Here is a 24,477-nt window from a genome sequence, read left to right as displayed (position 1 = left end):
AAATCCTCTTTGACTCTATTTAATTTCCTTTTGTCGTATTTATATTATCTATTTGAACCGACCTGTCCGGAAGGGGCGTGGCTTAACTACGGTTTAACCACAGGTGAATTATTGCTTCACTAAAGGATCCTAACCAGTCTCGGGCACTGATATAATGTCTGTTCTAGTCCATAAATGTGGCCCATCCTCAGCTCTTTCACGCTTTTACCACCAGCGTTCAGCCGCTGACGTCACGCTGGCGCCAGTGTCACCTGTGGAAACACCTTCCTGTGTGTTGGGTGGAGAAACTCACCCACCACAAGGGAAATCTCAGATCGTAGGACTGGAGAAGAACGTGGAACTGTGCAGGTGTAAATCCCGCTGTCGCGCACTTCGGCCTTTTTGATCTTGATCGACGCGTTTCCCAAATCCAGAGCTTCTGGAAAATGAGCGACTCGTCCAGCGAACTGGGGGCTCTGGCCGCTCAGGCCGCTCCCATAGGTGCTGCCCTGGCTGTAGAGGAAGACTTCCACGTTCTTGTCTTTCTGCCAGTCGAACACTTGGTCCCTGACGCTGCCGGAAGCGGAGCAGTTTAACACGACCTCGCTGTCTTCCTTCACCACCATCCTGATGCGCGTCGGCTCTGGAGGATCAAACAGCAACGTCACTCTCACACCTTCACACCTGAGCCGGAGCTGCTGCTGCTCCGGGGTCACTGCGACTATGACGGGCTCTGGGGGACCTGCAGGGCCCCCTGGCACCAGCCCAGGTCCCCGGAGACGGAGCCAGGTTGCTTCACAGGCGGAAGTTCGAGTCCCGCAAATGATCTGAAAGCTTCTGCAGGATGGAGACGCCGCCCACGCACACGCACACGCACACGCACCCGTCTGCAGGAGCTATGACGCAGCATCTAAAGTCCTCACCAGCCTCGAGCTCGGGAACAGCTTTGATCCGAACGCTACAAACTCTAATCACTATATTGATCCGTGCGAGGCGGGAGATGCTGAGGCGCGTGAGCAGCCGCCTCCTGCACGCGGAACCTCCAACACCTCCCATCAGATATATAATTGTTGACATGTGATCTCATACGTCACTGCACTGTTCTGTGTAAATGTCGGTTTGTCAATAAAGTTTCCGTTGGTTTCGGTTTGATGGGGACTGAGTGATAGGTGTGATTTCTTCCTCCGTCGAGAATACTAATAACGCAAGTTATTCCTCGCATTGACTGCGCCACAAGCGCCAACAATAATCAATCATCAATAATCTATCAAAGCCGCCTCCACGGTGGGTTTCTCACCTGCCGACGTCACAGCGAAGCAGAAGAGGAGGCACAAGACCCACAGCTCGCGCATGGTGTTGGAAAAGTGAGGTCACCGCCACCGAGGGCGGCGCTTTAAGGTGCCTCGTAGGGATGGGCGGATCGATCCCGTGGTATCGATATATCCATACTCACAAGCTACTCATTTGGTATCGATTTTCTTTTATAAATATCGATACTAACTATAAAAAAAATGGGTGGTGTATGCATCACTTTCTGCCGTTTTAGATTATTTACTTAAATTAATATGTGCCGGGACACCCCTATACCTAGCGGCGTATTGAGCTGGCCCATGTCACGTGACAGGAGACAGCGAATGAGCATCAACGAAAATGTGAATGTGATACTTTTTCTGTGATTTGTCTTAAATGTAATAATATTTTGTGTGACAAAAATTGCCAGTAAGAAATAAACTGTATCGGTATCGATGAAAATACAAGAAAAAGTATCGGTATCGTATCGAATCCCCAAAAGTGTGGTATCGCCCATCCTGAGTGCCTCGTGCCTCCTCTCAGTGATGCAGATTCACCACTTCTTCAACCTCCTCCTCTCTGGTTGCGTCGTTTCTTCACAATTCTGTGATGGGACATTAAAACTCTGTCAGTTCCTCCTGAGCAGACAGAGGAACTCATCATGGGGAGGAACCTTCTCCTCACCTCCACAGTTCTTCAGGCTCCTGAACTTCCTCCACACCCTGATGATGTCACACATTTGGACCCGGTTCAGATCAAATTACAGTAAAGTGAAAACAGAAAATTCCAGTAAAGATCATGTCAGCGTTTCTGCGCCGGTCCCACGTGTAATAAAACATCTATAACAGGACAGATCAGCGAAGCCAGGATTGAGCTGCTCACCTGTCCGAATTAGTAATGACTGGTCCCAGTTTAGCCTCAGGGGTCAGATAACAGGTGGATCCTCCTGCGGGGTCCAGTTAGGATGGAATCATCTGCAGGAACAGAAACAATCGGGCAGGAGAAGAACCTGGTCCAGAACATTTGACCTGCGACACTCATCTACACATCTATACATTTATATATCTACTTCTATTCATCTATACATCTACTCATCTATACATCTAAACACATCGTGTCTCTGCACTTTTCACCTCTGTGGTGCAGCGGAGGCTCCGGCCAGCAGGGGGCGCTGTTGTCAGCGCGGACGTGGATTTAAGATTAAGATGAACTTTATTCATCCCCGTGGGGAAATTGAATTATAGTAGCAGCGTATGCAGAGTAAAGAGACAGAAAAAATAAATACAGATAAGATTAGAAAGTTATAAGCATATATACAGCATATATTATAAGCACATATATACTGTATATATAATATATACATAATATAATATATACATATTATAAGCATTATAAGCATATATACATAAATATAGAATAAATTAGAAATAAAATTACAACATGAACATTACACAGTTATTGTTATTGGCTGGGTTAGGATGAGTTATACAGTCTGATGGCGGACGGCAGGAAGGACTTCCTGTACCGTTCCTCAGAGCAGCGAGGCTGCAGGAGTCTGTTGTGTCATGGGGGGGGGGGGGCTGTCCATGATTGTCAACACCATCCTGTCCCTCACCACCTCGTCCAAGTTATCAAGTCTACAGCCAACAACAGACCCTGTTGAGTCTGTTAGCATCCTTAGCTTAGCCTGCTCCCCAGCACACTGCAGCACAGGAGATGGTGCTAGCATGACAGGCTGGTGGAACATCTGGAGCATCCTGCTGCAGACACTGAAGGACCTGAGTCTCCTGAGGAACTAGAGGCTGCTCATGGCCTTCTTGTAAACAGCAAAACAGCATCTCGAAGGTGAGGGGCTTGTGATCCACAAAGGCAGTGAAAGACCTGCCCTCAAGCAGAGGACGGAAATGGCGAATGGCCAGGTAGAGGCCAAGGAGCTCACGGTCAAACGTGCTGTACTTCCGCTCATTGGGTCGTAGCTGCCAGGGGTTGCCAAGCACCTTCTACCCATTGTTCATGCACCGCACCCACTGCGTAATCCGAGGCATCTGTGGTGATTGAGATTGGCGCGTCAGGCAATGGGTGTGCCAACAGTGTAGCATTGGCCAGAGCAGCCTTAACGTTCTCGAATGCACGCTGTCGCACGTCGGACCAGTCAACCATGTGCTTGGGAACCGCCCCTTTCAAACAGTCATACAGTGGCCGCATGAGGTCCGCTGCCCGGGGGAGGAAACGGTGGTAAAAATTCACCATACCCAGGAACTCCTGGAGCGCCTTGACCATGACTGGGCGGGGAAAGCTCGCGATGGCCTCCACCGGCAGGGGAACTGCTCCGTAACGTGTCACGTGATGGCCCAGGAAGTCGATGGTAGACAGTCCAAACTGGCACTTCGCCGGGTTTATGATGAGCCCATGCTGGCTGAGGTGCTGGAAAAGAGCCCTGAGGTGTGCCACGTGCTCAGCCTGAGACGTGCTTGCGACGAGGATATCATCCAAGTACACAAATAAGAATGGCAAGTCGCGTAGGACGGAGTCCATCAGGCGCTGAAAAGTCTGTGCTGCGCTTTTAAGACCAAAAGGCATCTGTAAAAACTCAAACAGGCCGAACGGGGTGATTATCGCTGTCTTGGGAACATCGGCAGGGTGGACTGGTACCTGGTGGTAGCCACGGACAAGGTCCACCTTCGAAAAGACCGTTTTCCCAGCCAGATGCGCGGAAAAATCTTGTATGTGGGGGACAGGGTAACGGTCCGGGGTGGTGGCATCGTTGAGCCTGCGGTAATCGCCACATGGCCGCCAACCCCCACCCGGCTTCTCCACCATGTGCAGAGGTGACGCCCAAGGGCTCTTGGAGCGGCGAATGATGCCCAGGCGTTCCATTGTCTCGAACTCCGCTCGAGCAATGGAGAGCTTGGCCGGGTCCAGACGCCTGGCCCGAGCGTGCACAGGGGCGCCCGTGGTGGCGATGTGGTGTTCCACACCATGCTTGGCCGTGGCAGATGAAAACGTGGGCTGAGTCAGAGCAGGAAACTCGGTGAGGAGGCGAAGGGAAATGTCTGCAGTGGGGAGCATGCTGGAAAGCCTGACTGAGTCTGTAACACCAAGAGTGCATTCATACGAACAGAAAGTGACTGCATCCACAAGGCGTCTATTTTTGACATCGACCAGAAGTCCAAAAGCGCAGAGGAAGTCTGCACCAATCAGTGGCACAGTCACAAAGTTCCATCCAAAACGCTGTCCACCAAAACACAACTCCACATACCTCACCCCATACGTGCGGATGGGGCTCCCGTTCGCTGCTTCCATAGGGGGCCCATGGGACTCGGACAGCATGTCCAACCTCGACGCTGGCAGGACACTCCTCTGAGCACCTGTGTCACAGAGGAACCGTCGTCTGGAGAGAGAGTCCTGGATGAACAGCAGCCTGCCAGTTTGGCCGACGCTCATGGCTACTGCTGAGCGCCGGCCCTGGCGTTTCCCTGCGGAGGTGGGCCGGTGAAACTGCATGGAGGGCGGCACCGCCTGGCTTTGACCCCAAACCGTGCATGGAAAAAGCACAGCCCAGAAACCTGTTGATGCCGAGGAGCCGCTGCGGCAGCTGTGAGAGCGGGAGCATCAACCACAGGACCGTCTGCGCCAGCCGGGAGGAACGCAGCCACATAGGTCGGTTGGGAGGCGAGGAAGAATTTATCCGCCTCAGCAGCAAGCGCACGGCAGTCCCAGATTGCTGTGTTGGCCAAAGCAGCCCGCACTTGGGGAGGCAGCAGTCGCAGGAAAAGCTGGATGAAGAGAAAATCGGGCTTGTGTTCGCCCAAAAGATCTAACATTTTGTCCATTAGTTCGGAAGGCTTGGAATCGCCCAGCCCCTGCAAAGAGAAAAGGCGGCTAGCCCTCTCCGCGTCGGAAAGTTCGAACGTTCGCAAGAGGTGAGCCTTCAAAATGCCGTACTTGTTCTCCGGCGGTGGCTGTTTAAGAATGCCTACCACTCTGGATGCTGTAGCACTCCCAAGAGCAGAAACCACATAATAATATTTGGTCTCATCTGCGGTGATTTCTCGCAGCGCGAACTGCGCCTCCGCTTGAGCAAAACTCCGGCAGCTTCAATGAAACTGCATTCGTCGCCATGGTCGAAAATAAAAGTCACTGAATGATACGTCCAGCGAGAGTCGGGGTCACCAGTGTTGCGTTTGCAAAGTAAAGGCAATACAACTTAGATTACTAATAACACACAATCGTGTGTGCCTTTTATTAAAGCCACAACAACAAGTAGTAGAAAAATCAAATCAGAGCGGGAAAACCGCACCCCCGCCCCTCAACTCCCACGGTCCGTTAAAGGGGCCGTGCCAAATTACCCGACTTAGTTGTCGGCAAATAGTGCGAGCGAGTGAGGAACTCATACATAGCAAAATGCTCAACAGGACTATGGCAATGGAACAGATATGAACAATGATGGTGGATTATGATATTTGAGGACATGAACAGCTGTAGAGAATTATGATATACAAGTGACCGCTACACCACCTGATTTAATGTATTTAACTGACTTCCATAAGTTTTTACCTTTCAACCTCCTCATTCTTCAGGATATCACCAGTGAAAGGTGGCAGAGAGCAGAATATATCCTATATTTTCCATACTAAAATTTCCTTTTAGCTTCTCAATTGGTAAATTATGACCAGAATTTTCCATATATGATTTTAAACCTTATCATGGATCAGTTCCTTGATTTAGCCTTTCAAAATTATTTATTACACCTGATTTAATGTATTTAACTGACTTCCATAAGTTTTTACCTTTCAACCTGCTCCATCACTTTGGTTCACAATCTTGGGATTTAAGGCTTCAGTTTCTTTCAAACTGTAATTAATTCGCCTTCTTAAACAAACTGAACAATAATTATTCAAATTAAGGAGATTAAAAAAATAACAGAATTTTTCTGGATAGAAGGTGAAACATCTTCAAAAGAGAACAAAAACAGTCCAGTTGACACGGAAAACTACCTTGAATAGAAATAATAAAGTTAACCAGTGGACTTTTATGATTAAAAAAAAAACAGTAAAAATGTATTTTAAAAAGAAAAAAGTACAAACTCTAACTAAATAAAGCAAAAACTGAAATGGATCAGTTTCATATTAGCTGCATTTCCAGTAATTCTGAACACCGACAGCAGGGGGCAGTAAAACGGAGCAAATCATGAACGGACCCACGTTTCCCTCAAATTACGATTATTAACAAATCATTCAACTTTTAACCATGAAAATAAAGTAGCAACAGACAAACAATAAGTAACAGTGCCATGAGTCCCAGCTGAAGCCGTTTAAAGTAAATTAGCTGTTTATTCCTGCGTCAGATCAAAAATAAAAGCTTCCTGTTTCCTGTCACATGACCAAAATCTCCCGTTTACACTCCTGTAAAATTCCAGAATGCTTGAAGAAGTCAGACATGAGGTGAAGTTGGACTCATTTTCAAAAGGAGCTCTGGCCCAGGTGGGTGCAGCCCATCAGTGGCTGAGAGCTGGGAATATGAAATGGGAATGTTTTCAGGAATGATTACAGCAACATCAGCTCCGGCTGCTGCAGAGCGTTCAAATACATCTGTAACCAACAGAACCTGTGGTGGACAATCGGACCCGTCAATCAGACCCAGCTTCATATTACTTCAGACTACTCGACTCGCCGTCTGTAAGAGGTGGGTCGTCAGCGATGAACTGGTTAGAAGCTGCTGCCAGTTCACCTAAAGACAGGAGAGAATGATTCCAGCAGCTTCCAGCCTCAACCATTAAACATCACGTCGGTGCTCTGATCATTACAAGTATTTCACCATTAAACATTTACACTATTTCATTAATAATTACCTTTAACGGCCTTATACTTGAAGTAATAAACGAGGGCTGCGATGGCAACAAGCACAAGCAGCACAATTAGACCACCAATAACTCCATCACGCACGCCCGTGGTCGACCCTGAAAGAGAGGGAGGAGTTAAAGAGGACGAGTCGTCTCCGTTTCTTTCTCTCTGTTTTCATCTTCTCTTCATTTCCTCTGAAAATGTGAATTTTAACCATTTCAGAGTTTAAAACCAGGCTGAGTTTCCTGATTAATTCCTGGTTTAATCAGTTGCTGCAGGTCTGATGGGCTGTTAAAGTGATGACGTCATCACCCGGAGGCCTCAGCTGATTGGCTGAAACTCACCTGATGGGAGGAGTTAAAGCACCTTTAAAGCTCCTGTGAGCACCTGAGCTGCTGCATCAGGAGACCTTCATCACCATGGAGACACCAGGTCAGCGCCACCATAAACACCACTGTTGTTTCTTCATCATCATCATCATCAGTCATTAAAACAACCTGTCAGCAACAGCATCATGACGGCCTGTTGCCATAGCAACAGTCTATCAGCATCACTCACTGGACGACACTTTCATCTGTTTGACGTCTTTTCATCTTTTGTTTGTTGCTCAAAATTAAGTTTTAGTTTGAATGTGTGTTGATTAATCTTTAATAATCCCACAATTAATATTATAATTTTGTTTTCTGAGAAGTTTCCCCACATAAAAGTAAATATTTTGTGTGTGGTGTGTGTGTGTGTGTGTGTGTGTGTGTGTATACCAGAATAAAATGATCGTTAGTGATTCAGGCTCATCAGAACTCAACGTTTCCGCCCTCTGACCCGTTAATATAAAACATTTCCCAACAACGACCACGATCATGAAGAAGTTTTACCGTATTTTCCGGACTATAAGTCACACTTTTTTTCCATAGTTTGTCAGGGGGTGCGACTTGTACTCCGGAGCGACTTAAATAAATACATTACAGAATTCCACATGTTCGTTATTTTCACTGATGACCACCAGAGGGCGCTCTAGGCGTGTGTACCTGAGGAACGAGTTCCTTGAGAGACGCAGAAGAAGAAGCGGTGCTTCGTCTATGGAGTTAGACTTGATTGTTTGGTAAACTTGCTCGGATGTTCTTTATGCTGTAGTTATCTGATTAACTGGCTGTTTCCGACTCCACACCCTCGTTCCCTGTTCACTACTCACTACATGGGGGACATGGATGAGTGGACTACGTAGCGCACTCAATTCTCAGTTAGCTTTCGGACACTACGGCGCACGTAAAATGACGTAATGTTGTCGCATAATAATAACGAACCGGTCACCGGAAAAGTGGCCAGGTCCATTTAATTATTTTAACCCATCCGAAACACCAAACACATTCAGCAGCGTCGTTTCTTTGAAAATGCAATATTTTACCCTATTATTATCTTTATATATAATAATAATAATAATATAATAATAATAATAAATTAAAATATTAAATATAAATTATAAATAAATAAATAAATAAATAAAGGTAAAAACATTTAAAATGGAGGCAGCAATGTTCTGCTAAAGTGAAAGATTTTACGCTCTAGTAAGATGTGAAACAAATAGCATATAATAATAATAATATAATAATAATAATAATAATAATAATATAACATAATAATACATACAGTTGTACGTCATCTCTCCTCGTTTACCCGCCATTGACAGATTATCACGTGATACCGTAAAGGCTGATGGGATGTATCACCGAATTCGGGTGCATCGGTTGTACGCTACTTTTCACAGTGCATTGTGGGATACATTGAGTGCACTACATAGGGTCCAGCGATGCTCACTAAGAATTCGGACACTATTTCAAAATGGCGTCCACACCATTGAGGGCACCATGTAGGGTACAGGGGGGGTTAGGACACAGCCACTGTTTAATGTTACGTTAACAAAGCAGACTCAGTTCGTTGTGGGTCATGTAGCTGAATTTGTTACGTTAGCATACCGTAACGCTATTGCTAATCCATGCTAGTTTACTTTCAAGATGAAATGTATGTTCTTGGTCTCAGATTTTAATCAAATAAATTTTCCCCCAAAATGCGACTTAGGGTCCAGTGCGACTTATTAATCTATTTTTCTTCTTTATTATGCATTTTTTGGCTAGTGCGACTTAAACTCTGGAGCGACATATAGTCCAGAAAATATGGTAGTTTGAATGTGTGTTGATTAATCTTTAAAAATCCCACATTTAAATATTATAATTCTGTTTTCTGAGGAGTTTCCCCACATAAAAATAAATGTTTTCTGTGTGTGTGTGTGTGTGAGAGAGACTGTACAACTCACCAGCGTCTGGAGTTTGACCTGTGGACCAGAATAAAATGACCGTTAGTGATTCAGGCTCATCAGAACTCAACGTTTCCGCCCTCTGACCCGTTAATATAAACATTTCCCAACAACGACCACGATCATGAAGAAATTAACCGAGTTTAATCACTTTTACCAAAATCCCATCTGACCTGTCCTGTAATTAAATTAAATTAAATTCCCCTCATGTTCTCTGCAGCGCCCCCTGCTGGCCACCACACAGCAGAGACTCTGAACAATGTTGGATTCTGCTGAATTCTCTGGATTTTGGTGAAAACTGGATCATTTGAGATGATGTCACACAAGCTTTGATGTCACTCATTAACAGGCCAATTTTAATCTGACTAATCTGTCGTTAATAAGCACAATAAGTGTTAAACATGAGGATCAGAGGAGGAACACAGCAGCCGTTGTCACGCTGGTGCTCGTCTGACCGCGTCATCGTTAGAAAGCTCTAATCTCCCTCCAGGCTCGTCGTGGGTGCTGATCCGAGGACCATCGGGTCCAGAGACACTTCTGAGAGACTTCATGGAACCAGAACGTGTGGAGGATCCTGGCAGAGCTGCACCGGTCAGGTGAGTCCAGTCACGTCTGACCGGTACCAGCAGAGCAGCTGCATCACCTGACTGGGACTCACAGGTGTGTCATCACGCTATGATGTCACATCCTGTCTGCTGCGCTGCAGCTTCCTGTGCAGTCTGATGGAATTTTACTGCCGTTTGTAAACAGTTTAAAGGATTAAAATAATTACAAATATTAATTATTAGTAGCCGTAGTGTAAATCCATAACTCACCAATGGGAACGAAGGTAGTTGAGTTAATCTGGTGACAAAACTCCTCCTGTGTGACCACACAGCTGTAGTCGCCGCTCCTGCTCACGTCGGCTCTGACAGTGACGTAGAAGCGTCCGTCTCTCTCTTCAGACTTTGTCTCAAGAGCAGGAAGGACACGTCCAGAGCTGTCCTGCCACTGGACGGCAGGTCTGGGATGAGCTCCTTCTACCTCACACTCCCACAGCTCCCTGCTGATTGTTTCACCAATTTTCCTGATATGTGGTTTAGGAGAGGCACCTGTGAGCATCCACAGTCACAAATGGGTCAATAAAGAAAGTTTGTATAAAAAAAATATCACATTTAATTCCCCTTTTATCACATTAACAAACGCATCAAACAATCTCATCTGTTTGTCTGTGTAAAAACAGGAAAACTTCATTTAATCCGACCTTTTTCCAGGATTCCTGCACTCACCTTCTCCCGGTGGTCGAACTTTTAAGATGCAGTCTGAAAGGCAAAAACACAAAGGACAGAATGTTAGAAATTGTGTCTGAAATTAGCAACTTTACACACAGGTGACATTTAGAAAAAAAGAGCATTAATATTGTCATTTAGACACATTTAAAGTCATAACGAAACAACACTGTGACATCTGTTTCACAGATCAGACTGTTTTATAGAAGCGTTGTGTTGTGATTTAATTCTATATTTCAGCTTCTGCTCATCTCCACATGTTTGTAGCGTGATGTTTGTTCCATCTCCAGTGTAAATATGTAAATGTTGCTTTGTGTGTGCAGACTGTTGCATTTGTCTTCTGCTCCCGTCGGATTAGATGCAACTTCGGAACATTAAATCCTCTTTGACTCTATTTAATTTCCTTTTGTCGTATTTATATTATCTTCGCTCGCAGGTATTTGAACCTACCTGTCCGGAAGGGGCGTGGCTTAACTACGGTTTAACCACAGGTGAATTATTGCTTCACTAAAGGATCCTAACCAGTCTCGGGCACTGATATAATGTCTGTTCTAGTCCATAAATGTGGCCCATCCTCAGCTCTTTCACGCTTTTACCACCAGCGTTCAGCCGCTGACGTCACGCTGGCGCCAGTGTCACCTGTGGAAACACCTTCCTGTGTGTTGGGTGGAGAAACTCACCCACCACAAGGGAAATCTCAGATCGTAGGACTGGAGCAGAACGTGGAAATGTGCAGGTGTAAATCCCGCTGTCGCGCACTTCGGCCTTTTTGATCTTGATCGACGCGTTTCCCAAATCCAGAGCTTCTGGAAAATGAGCGACTCGTCCAGCGAACTGGCGGCTCTGGCCACTCAGGCCGCTCCCATAGGTGCTGCCCCGGCTGTAGAGGAAGACTTCCACGTCGGTGTCTTTCTTCCAGTCGAACACTTGGTCCCTGACGCTGCCGGAAGCGGAGCAGTTTAACACGACCTCGCTGTCTTCCTTCACCACCATCCTGATGCGCGTCGGCTCTGGAGGATCAAACAGCAACGTCACTCTCACACCTTCACACCTGAGCCGGAGCTGCTGCTGCTCCGGGGTCACTGCGACTATGACGGGCTCTGGGGGACCTGCAGGGCTGCTGCAGCATCTAAAGTCCTCACCAGCCTCGAGCTCGGGAACAGCTTTGATCCGAACGCTACAAACTCTAATCACTATATTGATCCGTGCGAGGCGGGAGATGCTGAGGCGCGTGAGCAGCCGCCTCCTGCACGCGGAACCTCCAACACCTCCCATCAGATATATAATTGTTGACATGTGATCTCATACGTCACTGCACTGTTCTGTGTAAATGTGGGTTTGTCAATAAAGTTTCCGTTGGTTCCGGTCCAATGGGGACTGAGTGATAGGTGTGATTTCTTCCTCCGTCGAGAATACTAATAACGCAAGTTATTCCTCGCAATGACTGCGCCACAAGCGCCAACAGGTTATGGGCCCAGGCGAAACGTTTACATACACTTGTAAAGAACATAATGTCATGGGTGTCTTGAGTTTCCAGTTATTTCTAAAACTCTGATTTTCCTCTGATAGAATGATTTGAACAGATGCTTCTATGTCACAAAAAACAATCATGAAGTTTGGTTCTTTTATGACTTTATTATGGGTGAACTGAAAGTGTGACCAAGTCTGCTGGGTCAAAAATATACATACAGCAATGCTAATATTTGGTTACATGTCCCTTGGCCATTTCTACTTCAATTAGGTGCTTTTGGTAGCCATCCTCAAGCTTCTGGTTGAATCTTTGACCACTCCTCTTGACAGAATTGGTGCAGTTCAGTTAAATTTGTTGGCTTTCTGACATGGACGTGTTTCTTCAGCATTGTCCACATGTTCTCAATGGGGTTTAAGTCAGGACTTTGGGAAGGCCATTCTAAAACCTTAATTCTAGCCTGATTTAGCCATTCCATTACCACTTTTGATGTGGGTTTGGGGTCATCGTCCTGTTGGAACACCCAACTGCGCCCAAGACCCAACCTTCGGGCTGATGACTTTAGGTTTTCTTGAATAATTTGAAGGTAATCCTCCTTCGTCATTGTCCCATTGACTCTGTAAATCATGCATAATACTACCACCACCTACTGCTGTATGTATATTTTTGACCCAGCTGATTTGGTCACACTTTCAGTTTACCCATAATAAAATCATAAAAGAATCAAACTTCATGAATGTTTTTTGTGACAAAGAAGCATCTGTTCCAATCACTATATCAGAGAAAAATCAGAGTTGTAGAAATAACTGGAAACTCAAGACAGCCATGACATTATGTTCTTTACACTTTGTATGGAAACTTTGACCACCACTGTAGGTAACCGATGGGTGAGACTGTGTTTTGACGGAGACGAGCGAAACTACGAGCTGTGGGAGACGAAGCTGTTAGCACACATGCGGCTACTGGGGCTAAAAGAAACTCTTCTAAATGAACCCGCCGTGGACAACGTGGAGGCGGATATCCTGAAGAACGAGGAGTCGTATGCCGAAATGATCCAGTTTTTGGACGATAAAAGTTTGTCCCTTATTATGAGAGAGGCGGCTGACAACGGGAGAAAAGCCCTTAAGATATTAAGGGACCATTATGCCGGTAAAGGAAAACCCCGTATTATAAGCCTGTACACCGAGCCAACATCCCTGCAGAAAGCGGTGAGTGAAAGTGTCACGGACTCTATTATCCGGGCTGAGACGGCAATAACAGCTCTAAGAAATGCTAACGAGACACTCAGTGATGGGCTCTTGATTGCCATGGTGTTAAAAGGATTACCTGAGGCCTATGAACCATTTTCCACCCATATCACTCAGGGCCAGTAGCTTTCCTTGTCTTGGTCCTCCTCAGCTCCTTCCTCACCTGATCAGCTGTAATGGAGAGGCGAGGTGTGACTCCTGGTGGGTGAGGACGGGGGTTGGACTGGGAGGGTCGATCTGGCGGGGGTGGAGGGAGGTGGCGTGGTGTGAGGAGAGAGCTGCCGGTGCCAGAGGTGTTACGGGGGGAGAGGGGGGATGGTGATGTGACAGCAACGTCAGGTCTGGGCTTTGATGAGTGGGAGAGGGAGGGGGCAGCACAGTCCAGGCCCCCAGATTCAGGGCCCCTCCCGCTGTCCTTTGTGTGGCCTGAGATGGTTTTTAGGCCTCTCCAGACTTCCCTGGCGTTGCTCCCCTTGAGGCGCTCCTCCAGCTTCCTCCTGTAGCTGTCCTTGCCTCTCCTGATCCCCCTTCTCAGCTCCTTCTGGACTCTCCTCAGCTCCTCCTTGTCCCCAGGTCTAAAAACCCTCTTCTTCTCATTCAGCAGGGCTTTTAGATCAGGGGTCACCCAGGGTTTGTTGTTGGGGAAACACCGAACCTTCCTGGTAGGCACGGTATTTTCCACACAGAAGTTGATGTAGTCCGTGATGCAGGTTGTCAGGCCGTTATCGCGATAACATGCGAGAGTTCCCTCGGGAGGTAATATGGCCGAATGCTAACCGCTAGCAGTGCCCTGGGTTACACCATCTATCGTTCACAAACATCGCAATGCCCCCTCCCTTCCTCTTACCGCTCTCATTAGCTTTCCTGTCCGCTCTCACGAGTTGAAAACCGTCCAGGAGCAAACATATTGACATTCGTTATCATTTTGTTCGCTCAGCTCTCAGTGATGGAAAGATAACAATCAAATATTGTCGCACAGAGAATATGGTCGCCGATATCATGACCAAACCGATGACAAAGTTCAAGATGGAGAAATGTGTGAAATATCTGTTCGATGTGTAAAGCTATAGACACATACATATATATATTGGTGAAAAAAAATGTATGTAAGAATAGAAGTTATTTATAAGATGCACAGTCTGTATAGTTCGAGATCAAGTGGGGGTGTTGACATGTGATCTCATACGTCACTGCACTGTTCTGTGTAAATGTCGGTTTGTCAATAAAGTTTCCGTTGGTTTCGGTTTGATGGGGACTGAGTGATAGGTGTAATTTCTTCCTCCGTCGAGAATACTAATAACGCAAGTTATTCCTCGCAATGACTGCGCCAACAATAATCAATCATCAATAATCTATCAAAGCCGCCTCCACGGTGGGTTTCTCACCTGCCGACGTCACAGCGAAGCAGAAGAGGAGGCACGAGACCCACAGCTCGCGCATGGTGTTGGAAGAGTGAGGTCACCGCCACCGAGGGCGGCGTTTTAAGGGGCCTCGTAGGGATGGGCGGATCGATCCCGTGGTATCGATATATCCATACTCACAAGCTACTCATTTGGTATCGATTTTCTTTTATAAATATCGATACTAACTATAAAAAATGGGCGGTGTATGCATCACTTTCTGCCGTTTTAGATTATTTACTTAAGTTAATATGTGCCGGGACACCCCTATACCTAGCGGCGTATTGAGCTAGCCCGTGTCACGTGACAGGAGACAGCGAATGAGCATCAACGTGCAACATCGCCCGCCGAGCCCATAAATGGTCTGTATTTGTCTTGTGATTTGTCTTAAATGTAATAATATTTTGTGTGACAAAAATTGCCAGTAAGAAATGAACGGTATCGATGAAAATACAAGAAAAAGTATCGGTATCGCATCGAATCCCAAATGTGTGGTATCGCCCATCCTTAGTGCCTCGTGCCTCCTCTCACACCTGATTGGTCCGGCGCATTTCCGCTCTCCGCCGCAATAGAAGCGAGTCCGAAGTCCGGTTCCCGATATTCAAAGCGAAGTGATGAAATTCACCATCATCAAAGAAAATGAGGCTTCAATCAAACTGTAATCTCGGTTTTATTGTTGCAGATTCACCACTTCTTCAACCTCCTCCTCTCTGGTTGCGTCGTTTCTTTTCTTCACAATTCTGTGATGGGACATTAAAACTCTGTCAGTTCCTCCTGAGCAGACAGAGGAACTCATCATGGGGAGGAACCTCCAGATCTAATTGAAAGCACGTTTCTGTCGCCTTTCACTTCCGCTCACGAGGAAACGGATCCTGACAGACGAGCCACAACCTTCACCTGAGGTCCGACATCAACCTCAGAGCTGGACAGGTCGGATGAGGTCGACATTTCTCCGGCCTGGTTGTCATGGAGACGGTGGTGCGAACACTGGTCCAGAAAATTCCAGTAAAGATCATGTCAGCGTTTCTGCGCCGGTCCCACGTGTAATAAAACATCTATAACAGGACAGATCAGCAAAGCCAGGATTGAGCTGCTCACCTGTCCGAATTAGTAATGACTGGTCCCAGTTTAGCCTCAGGGGTCAGATAACAGGTGGATCCTCCTGCGGGGTCGAGTTAGGATGGAATCATCTGCAGGAACAGAAACAATCGGGCGGGAGAAGAACCTGGTCCAGAACATTTGACCTGCGACACTCATCTATACATCTATACATTTATATATCTACTTCTACTCATCTATAAATCTACACTCCTACAAATCTATACATCTACTCATCTATACATCTACACTCCTACAAATCTATACATCTACTCATCTATACATCTAAACACATCGTGTTTCTGCACCTTTCACCTCTGTGGTGCAGCGGAGGCTCCGGCCAGCAGGGGGCGCTGTTGTCAGCGCGGGGATAAAGTCCGTCAGACACCAAAGATCAGCCTAATAAGGGCTCTAAAACATTCCGGGTCTTTATCAATCCCTCATCTCGTCCTAAAGCTGCTGTCAAAGTCTAAATATCAGTTTCATCTGTTTTGTTCTCGTCACGAACACGACAGGAGAACAAATGTGGTGAATTCTCCTCTGACAATGTTGATTTTCTTTCATTTTTCCTTTATAATAACCAGATTTATGGTGTAATCTGTGTTTTCCATTTTATCTCCTGCTTGTTTCCCTCAAACATCAACAAATGTATTAATTTATAAAATATTACATTATTTTAAAATGTATTAGATGATCAATTATATTTAGAAATGGTAAATTTATTACAGGACGACAAAAGTTTAGAGTTTAATACAAGTTTAATTACATAAAATAGGAAAACAATTATGGTCTCTGGTCTTAGAATTGCCTCATTTCTGGTTGTCATGGCAACGTGGGGAAGTCATCAAGAACGTGTTCTAATCAGTGTTGGCTGATATTTAAATATTGTGATTAACAAATGAAACAAGTGTTGAAAGAGGAGCAGATCAAGAGTGTGAGAGTGTGTGTGTGTGGGTGTGTGTGTGTGGGTGTGTGTGTGTGTGTGTGTGTGTGTGTGTGTGTGTGTGTGTGGGTGTGTGAGTGTGTCTGTGAGTGTGTGAGTGTGTCTGTGAGTGTGTGAGAGTATGTCTGTGGGTGTGTGTGTGTGTGTGTGTAATCTCTGCATTGATGAGAATCCTGAAAAACATCAAAGTCCCAAAGTTTCTTTAATGATGGGAAACCCTCTCTGACGATACAGGTCCTGGTCTTTCCCGCGGTGTCGTCAGGTCGGCGAGTGTGTGTCACTGCTCGCTCTGCTGTGTGTCTGTGATGGCCGACACGGCGCCCTGCCCCTTGCTCACGTCGCTGATGCACGCCCACTGGCCGTCCATCGACTCCTTCCACAGAGTCACCTACAGGAAACACAGGCCGAGGAAGGTGACGCCTCTGTGCTTGGCTCCGCCCCCGGCGAGGAGGAGGTCTTTACCTTGTTGTCGCCACCAGAAACCGCCAGGATGTTTCCTGTGATGGACCAGCTGACGTGCCAAACGACGTCGTTGAACTTGTGCAGCAGCTTGGCCGTCCACGTGTTCCCCGCCGGGTCGTCACACGTCCAGATGAAGACGCGTCCGTCCTGCAGAGACCCACAATCTCACACCCCTGGTTCCACCGTCAGGACAGTCCCCCGGGTCTGAGGGACACCTCCTCACCTGAGAGCAGCTGGCGATGGTGCTGGTGGGAAGGCCGATAGAAGGAGCCCAGCCAACGTCCCTCACCCAGTCACTGTGAGCCTCCAGCTTCTGGTCCTCCTTCCACTGACCGTCTTCCTCTCTGAAGAGGAGAGAATGTTGAGGACGAGCCCAGCAGCAGTTCACAGGAGCCGTAAAAGCTGCTGCCGTACTTCCAGAGTTTGACCAGGTTATCGCAGCCTCCGGAGACGAAGCGCTTGACGTAATTTGGTTTCTGTCCCGTCGGCTGATCGATCAGGCTGCCCGGGACCACGGCAGGACCCCAACTCACCGCGTTGCAGCCGATCTGCAGCAGATCAGCGTTCAACACGCCTGAATCACGGCTCGGATCAACCACACACACCTGCGGCTCCACCCACCGTGTGAGCGTTGTTGATCTTCTTCACATCCCACTGTTGATCGCCAGTAAATGTGAGCAGAGAAATGGCGCCGTCAGAGCTGCCGCAGGCCAGGATCAGGCCAAAGTCGTATGGACCCCAGCAGACAGAGTTGACTGTGGGCGGGCACACACACACACACACACACACACACACACACACCACACACACACACACACACACACACACGTCAGCACCAGTGCACCAGGGCGACGCTACGACCACACCCAGCCCCACTGACCCGACGACTCGTGTCCAGTGTACTCGTACATCTTGTCCCAGGAGCCGTTCTCCTCCTTCCAGACGATGACTTTACGGTCGTAGGAGCAGGAAGCCAGAATGTTGCCAAACATGGGGTGAGCCCAGGCCACCTGCCACACCGGCCCCTCGTGGCTACACAAGCACAGATTCCTCAGATTTAGTTGTTATTTTCAGAGAAGCAAGTCCGACGGCATAAATGATGCCGAGGGTCTGCAGACAGAACCTTGATAGTTTTACAAAAATGACTGATTTCATTGGTAAACGTGGTCAGATTGCAGTGTTTTACCCTCTCAGATCTGCCACCAGAATCTGGCCGCCGTTCCTCACGTCAAAGATCTTAACAGTGCGGTCAGAAGAGCAGGTGGCGAGTCGCGTCCCATAATAATCCATCTGGGCATCGTGCTGAGACAGGAAGAGAATGTTTCAGTAGATGCATGAGAGCAGTATCTCAATCAAGAATCCAGAGAAAAGCAACATGTGACAACGTGCGTGTGCGTGTGTAACAACAGACGATGACAGAAACACTTGTAACATTTAGAAAAGCGCCACTTTGAATGAAACACCTCTGTGCTGGATGCTAGCACGAACTTCAGCCTGCTTTAAAAGGAGAAAACAACTTACGATCATATCTTCGTGAGAGGTGTCCACCGTGTTGATAACGGAAACCTGAAAATAACAGATTTTAGATTAACGTGAAGCAACAGTAAGCACTGCTGTTAGCGTTAGCGCTTCACTATTAGCTCGCTAGGCAGCTAGCTTGCTGCCTGGGTTGGTCAGCAAACACAGAACTTTAAGCCTCAAAACGTTGGCAAACGCAGGTGCGCGTTTGAATAACACTAAGTTGACTTACCATGGCGACGGCAAAAAATAAGGGATTATTTCTTATTTTATTTATTTGAATGAACCTGGACCACAACTACTCCGACGTGGCAACTAGCAGCGAAGCGGCTTCCACATCCTCAGTGTCCGCCCACTATTCCTACCGGGGGAAACAACAGCCGCGAACAGTAGTTCCGCGTATTCAAAGTTCCGTCTCTTCAAACCGCGTATAAATATGTATATAACTTTAACTTGGACTCTATAACATAGATACCAACGCAAGATCGCTAAACCAAAAGTAAATTTGTCAGTTTGCTAAACAAAATCAATTAATTCGTGTCCAGTCTTACGAAAGAGGAACATTGTAAATCCAAATTTGTAATTGTGCTGTGTTGAACGAACAGTTCAACTTTAATTCGATTAAAAAGTATCCTAAAACTTCAGTTTACATTTATTGATCGTGGAACAATAATCTGCAGCAACTTAAGTGTCCACAAGGCGACACGGTGAAGCGCCGGACCTGCCCTGGTGTCTATATTTATCTGGAAGTGTCAGGTTCTGTGCAGGCATCCTTCAGCATCGCCATGTTGCTGGGCTAAATCTGTCTTCTCTGTATCTTCTCTGTAAATCTTTATCTTTCCGAGCGCCGCTGGAGCCTCAAAAGTGCCCGAATGTCGACTGTGTCGTATCACATCTCCAACTTATTGGAGAAAATGACCTCAAGTGACAAAGATTTTAGGTAAGTTTGTAACGAGTTACAGACATTAACAGTGCAAGCAAACGATGGCTGCTTGTTTTATCAAGTCTCTCTGGGCGTGCGTGCGTGCGCACGTGCGTGTGCAGGTTCATGGCCACCAATGACCTGATGCTGGAGCTGCAGAAGGACAGTATTAAACTGGACGAGGACAGTGAGAGGAAAGTGGTGAACATGCTGCTCAAACTGCTGGAGGACAAGAACGGCGAGGTGCAGAACCTGGCAGTAAAATGGTAACCACGCGCACGTGCACGTGCACGGTGTTTATGTATTAGGTTGCTGATGTGGTCAGTGGTTGGTTATCACCTGGGTGTGTTTGATTTGTAGCCTGGCGCCTCTGGTGAACAAGCTGAAGGCGCCTCAGGTGGAGACGATGGTGGACGCGCTGTGTTCCAACATGAGGTCAGATAAGGAGCAGCTGAGGGACGTGTCCAGCATGGGCCTGAAGACCGTGATCAGCGAGCTGTCGTCATCAGGTGGGAGCAGCATCAGGAGGATCCGGGACCATCTCCTCCTGGGTGTTTAATGCTGTTGTGTTCTCCTGGTGTGGGTCACCAGGCGTTGCCATGACAGCCAGTGTCTGTAAGAAGATCACCTCCCAGCTGATCGCCGCTCTGGAGAAACAGGAGGACGTGTTGGTTCAGTTGGAGGCTCTGGACATCCTGGCGGACATGCTGGGACGGTACGAACCAAAGTCTCAGGACCTCTGGTGACTCTGCTAGTGAGTCCAAAGGGTTGTTTGGACCGTGTTGACACCAGCAGGACCGATCGCACGGTCACCCGTCATTAGCAGAGTTGGACCTCTAACCAGACGTCCCGTGTTAGCGTTTAGCTCGTAGCTCTGTGGAGGCTAGTTCAGCGTGTGTGAGGGTGTTTGTGAGTGTGTCCTCTCTTGGTCCAGGCTCAGTGCTGCTCTGGTCCCCTTTCACGGCCCTCTGCTCACCAGCCTCCTGTCACAGGTGAGAAACAAACCTCACACACCTCAGGTGTCCTCAAAATGAAGGAAACTGCTCTCGTAATATTGAAAGTCTCTCATTTGCACCATTTCACGCTACAATCCAACCAACGCCACAATTTAAAATCCATTAATCAGAGTAATAACACACACAGTTGACCAGCCCCAGGATGGCGGTCAGGAAGCGCTCCATCCTCGCTCTGGGTCACCTGGTGCCTGGCTGTAGCTCCGCCCACTTCTGCCAGCTGATCGAGCACCTGTTGGCTGGGCTGACCCAAAGCGGCCAGTCCACCGCCACGACCTGCACGTACATCCAGTGTCTGGCAACCGTCGGCCGCCAGGGAGGCCACCGAATAGGTGAGGCCAGCTCTGATCTGGTGGGATGGCCGGAACGGACCTGCAGGTTACCACGGCGACCACCATGCTTTTAGCTTTTTAAAGATTCCAGATTTTATCATCAGAATTCAAAAACCTCACTGTTTTAAGGCTGTATGTGTGTGTGTGTGTGTCTGTGTTTGTGTGTGCGTGTGCGTGTGTGGTTTGTGTGCGTGTGCGTGTGCGTGTGCGTGTTCTTCAGGGGAACATTTGGACAAACTGCTCCCTCTAGTGGTGAAGTTCACCAGCGTTGAAGATGACGAGCTGAGAGAGTTTTGTTTCCAGGCCTTTGAAGCCCTCATATGCAGGTTTGCACACACACACACACACACACACACACACACACGCACACACACACACACACACACACACACCACACACACACACACTGTTGTGTAATTTGACAGGTGTCCCAAGGAGATGTCCCCTCACATCGGCACGGTAACAGAACTTTGTCTAAAATTCATGACCTTTGACCCCAACTACAACTACGATGATGAAGACGAGGAGGAGGAGGAGGACATGGAGGTGGAGAATGCTCTCGAAGGTCTGTTGCTCATCACCTGTGTCAGGTTTGTGACCGGCTTCAGCCTCAGGAAAGCTCGGTGTGTCCAGAATCCGAGGAGGAGTACAGCGACGACGACGACCTGAGCTGGAAGGTGCGCCGCGCCGCCATCAAGTGTCTGGAGGCTCTGATTGGCTCCCGGCGCGACCTTCTCCGCCCCTTCTACTCCTCCGTCTGCCCCGCCCTGCTCGCTCGCTTTAAGGAGCGCGAGGAGAACGTGAGGACCGACGTCTTGGCTGCTTTCTCAGCTCTGCTGAGGCAGACGAGGGCGGTTGGGCTCGAGGGGGAGGAGCCTGCGGTCGCCATGCTGAAGAGACAGGTGAACGGCGTGGACGAGGTGAGCGTCCCTGGCTGGGAGACGGTGAGTCAGGTGGAACCGTCTGTGTTTGTGCTGCTCAGGTGACCACGATCGTGAAGATGGTCCACAGACAGCTGAGGGAGAAGAGCCTGAGGACCCGACAGGGCGGCTTCGGTCTCCTCACGGAGCTGGTTCAGACGGTCCCAGGAGGCCTGGAGGAGCAGGTCCCTGCCCTGATCCCAGGTGCACACGCGCACACACACACACACACACACACACACACACACTCACACCACACTCACACACACACACACGCCCTCGTGACCTCTGCCTCCTCCTCTTCCTCCCTCCAGGAATCGTCTTCTCCCTGACGGACAGGTCCTCCTCCACCATCAGGATCGACGCTCTCTCCTTCTTCCACGTCCTCCTTCTGTCCCACCCTCCTCAAGTCTTTCAGCCACACCTGAAGGTTCAGACACTGATTATTTCACACACACTCACACACACACACACACACACTCACACACACACACACTCACACACACACTCACAACACACACACTCACACACACCACACTCACACACACTCACACCCACACACACACACACCACACACACACACTCACACCTCACACACACACACTCACACCACACACTCACACTCACACACACACTCACACCTCACACACACACTCACACTCACACACACTCACACACACACACTCACACTCACACTCACACACACACACACTCACACCCACACACACTCACACCACACTCACACACACACACCCTCACACACACTCACACACTCACACACACACTCACACCTCACACACACACACACTCACACCCACCCTCCCCCCCCCCCTCCCCCCCCCCCCCCCCCTCCCCCCCCCCCTCCCCCCCCCCCTCCCCCCCCCCCCCCCCCCCCCCCCCCCCTCCCCCCCCCCCTCCCCCCCCCCCCCCCCCCCCCCCCCCCCCCCCCCCCCCCCCCCCCCCCCCCCCCCCCCCTCACACACACACTCACACTCACACTGTGCCCTCTGCAGGTCCTCCTGCCCCCTGTCGTGGCCTGTGTAGCAGACGGTTTCTTCAAGCTCTCCTCGGAGGCTCTCCTGGTCTCCCAGCAGCTGGTCCCAGTGTTGCGGCCTCAGGCCCCGGCAGGGGGGGCTTTGACCCCACACCCTTTGTCCAGCAGGTACGATGACTCAGCAGTTCTTTGCTCTCATACGAGCGCCGCAGCAGGTTGCAGAGAAGATGAACGAACCTTCTGCTCCTCCGAGATGTTTTCCGTAACCCTGAAGAGGCTCAAAGCAACGGACATCGACCAGGAAGTGAAGGAGAGGGCCATTTCCTGTATGGGTCACCTGCTGTGGCACCTGGGCGACCTCCTGCTGGAAGAGCTTCCAGGAGTTTTGGAGATCTTCCTGGACAGGTTGAGGAATGAGATCACCAGACTGGCAGCCGTTCGGACCGTCACCTTTATCTGCAGTTCGCCATTAAAGGTCCGGTTCTGACCCGTCCCTCCTTCCTGCATCATGAACGGAGAACATCCAGGAACTCTTCTGTCTCCGTCCTCCAGATCAACATGTCCTCCGTCCTGCCTGACGTTTTGTCCCAGCTGGGATGTTTCTTGAGGAAGAAGGAGCGTGCTCTGAGGATCAGCACGCTGGCGTGTGCGACGGCGGTGGTGACGCACCACGCCTCCTCCATCACACCTGTGGACCTGGAGCCCGTGTTGGCAGAACTTCCTGCTCTGCTGGATGAGAGCGACATGCACGTGTCACAGGTGCGCCACACCTGTGCTGCCCAGCTGCTTGCACCGCGAACAGGGAGGTTAAAGCTGAAGGAGGCTCTAATGTCTTCAGGTGTCCGTCGCCTTGCTCACCTGTGTGGCCACAGCAAGCCCCGCCTCCCTGGCGAGGATCAGCGGCTCTGTGCTGCCCAGAGTCATCGGGCTCATCCAGTCTCCACTGCTGCAGGGCGGCGTGCTCGCAACCATACAGGACTTCCTGCAGGCGCTGGTTCTGTCCAAATCCAGTAACCTGGGTTACAGGTGAGGCTGCTTCTGTTTGGTTAGAGGAGCGAGATGGAACACTGCCCCCTAGTGGTGGCTGGTAGCAACATTTCTGCTTCTTTTTTCCTTCCTCTCCTCTCCTCTCCTCTCCTCTCCTCTCCTCTCCTCTCCTCTCCTCTCCTCTCCTCTCCTCCTCTTCTCTCCTCTCCTCTCCTCTCCTCTCCTCCTCCCCTCTCCTCTCCTCTCCTCCTCTCCTCTCCTCTCCTCTCCTCTCCTCTCCTCTCCTCTCCTCCTCCTTCCCTCCCCTCCCCTTCCCTCCCCTCCCCTCCCCTCCCTCTCCTCTCCTCTCCTCTCCTCCCCCTCTCCTCTCCTCCTCTTCTCTCCTCTCCTCTCCTCTCCTCTCCTCCTCTCCTCTCCTCCTCTCCTCCTTCCTCTCCTCTCCTCTCCTCTCCTCTCCTCTCCTCTCCTCTCTCTCCTCTCCTCTC

At 48.9% G+C, this 24,477-nt stretch overlaps 3 protein-coding genes across 3 annotated transcripts in view; 1 reads left to right on the top strand and 2 right to left on the bottom strand.

Moving 5' to 3' along the window:
• The window catches only part of LOC130523864 (hemicentin-2-like), a 174,734-nt gene extending 159,762 nt beyond the window's left edge, over positions 1-14,972 (bottom strand). The window contains exons 1-6 of the mRNA XM_057029467.1: positions 14,789-14,972; positions 11,369-11,698; positions 10,689-10,721; positions 10,236-10,511; positions 9,421-9,438; positions 293-622 (exon numbers count right to left, since the gene is read on the bottom strand). Of these exons, the coding sequence (XP_056885447.1) occupies positions 293-622; positions 9,421-9,438; positions 10,236-10,511; positions 10,689-10,721; positions 11,369-11,698; positions 14,789-14,843 (1,042 nt within the window). The 5' untranslated portion in view covers positions 14,844-14,972. The remainder of the gene's footprint in view (positions 1-292; positions 623-9,420; positions 9,439-10,235; positions 10,512-10,688; positions 10,722-11,368; positions 11,699-14,788) is intronic.
• A 1,668-nt stretch (positions 14,973-16,640) lies between these two features.
• Positions 16,641-19,221, bottom strand: sec13 (SEC13 homolog, nuclear pore and COPII coat complex component). The gene is made up of 9 exons (XM_057029330.1): positions 19,057-19,221; positions 18,828-18,872; positions 18,493-18,608; positions 18,187-18,338; positions 17,928-18,061; positions 17,721-17,854; positions 17,530-17,650; positions 17,307-17,453; positions 16,641-17,232 (listed from the first exon to the last, which is right to left on the bottom strand). Exons 1-9 carry the CDS (start codon positions 19,057-19,059, stop codon positions 17,122-17,124), a joined length of 963 nt encoding a protein of 320 aa, XP_056885310.1. The 5' UTR covers positions 19,060-19,221; the 3' UTR covers positions 16,641-17,121.
• A 385-nt stretch (positions 19,222-19,606) lies between these two features.
• LOC130523782 (cullin-associated NEDD8-dissociated protein 1-like) overlaps positions 19,607-24,477 on the top strand; it is a 9,148-nt gene continuing 4,277 nt past the window's right edge. Inside the window, 16 exon segments of the mRNA XM_057029314.1 lie at positions 19,607-19,764; positions 19,869-20,012; positions 20,107-20,255; positions 20,338-20,461; positions 20,681-20,738; positions 20,890-21,091; positions 21,312-21,417; positions 21,517-21,656; positions 21,725-21,993; positions 22,074-22,215; positions 22,326-22,441; positions 23,025-23,141; positions 23,144-23,173; positions 23,259-23,480; positions 23,558-23,764; positions 23,844-24,031. Coding sequence (XP_056885294.1) covers positions 19,697-19,764; positions 19,869-20,012; positions 20,107-20,255; positions 20,338-20,461; positions 20,681-20,738; positions 20,890-21,091; positions 21,312-21,417; positions 21,517-21,656; positions 21,725-21,993; positions 22,074-22,215; positions 22,326-22,441; positions 23,025-23,141; positions 23,144-23,173; positions 23,259-23,480; positions 23,558-23,764; positions 23,844-24,031 — 2,282 coding nt within the window. The 5' untranslated portion in view covers positions 19,607-19,696.

This window comes from Takifugu flavidus, chromosome 4 (genome assembly GCF_003711565.1).
Source record: "Takifugu flavidus isolate HTHZ2018 chromosome 4, ASM371156v2, whole genome shotgun sequence".
Classification (NCBI taxonomy): Eukaryota; Metazoa; Chordata; class Actinopteri; order Tetraodontiformes; family Tetraodontidae; genus Takifugu; species Takifugu flavidus.
The sequence above is the reverse complement of the archived record's forward strand: the minus strand, read 5'-3'. Positions and strand labels throughout refer to the sequence as shown.

Excerpts from the sequence above, each read along its gene's own strand:
- sec13 (XM_057029330.1), bottom strand. Across the intron at positions 18,062-18,186 it reads CACTGGACACGAGTCGTCGG|TCAACTCTGTCTGCTGGGGT; the intron begins GTCAGTGGGGCT and ends GCCCGCCCACAG. Across the intron at positions 17,454-17,529 it reads CCATCGCCAGCTGCTCTCAG|GACGGACGCGTCTTCATCTG; the intron begins GTGAGGAGGTGT and ends GGGTCTCTGCAG.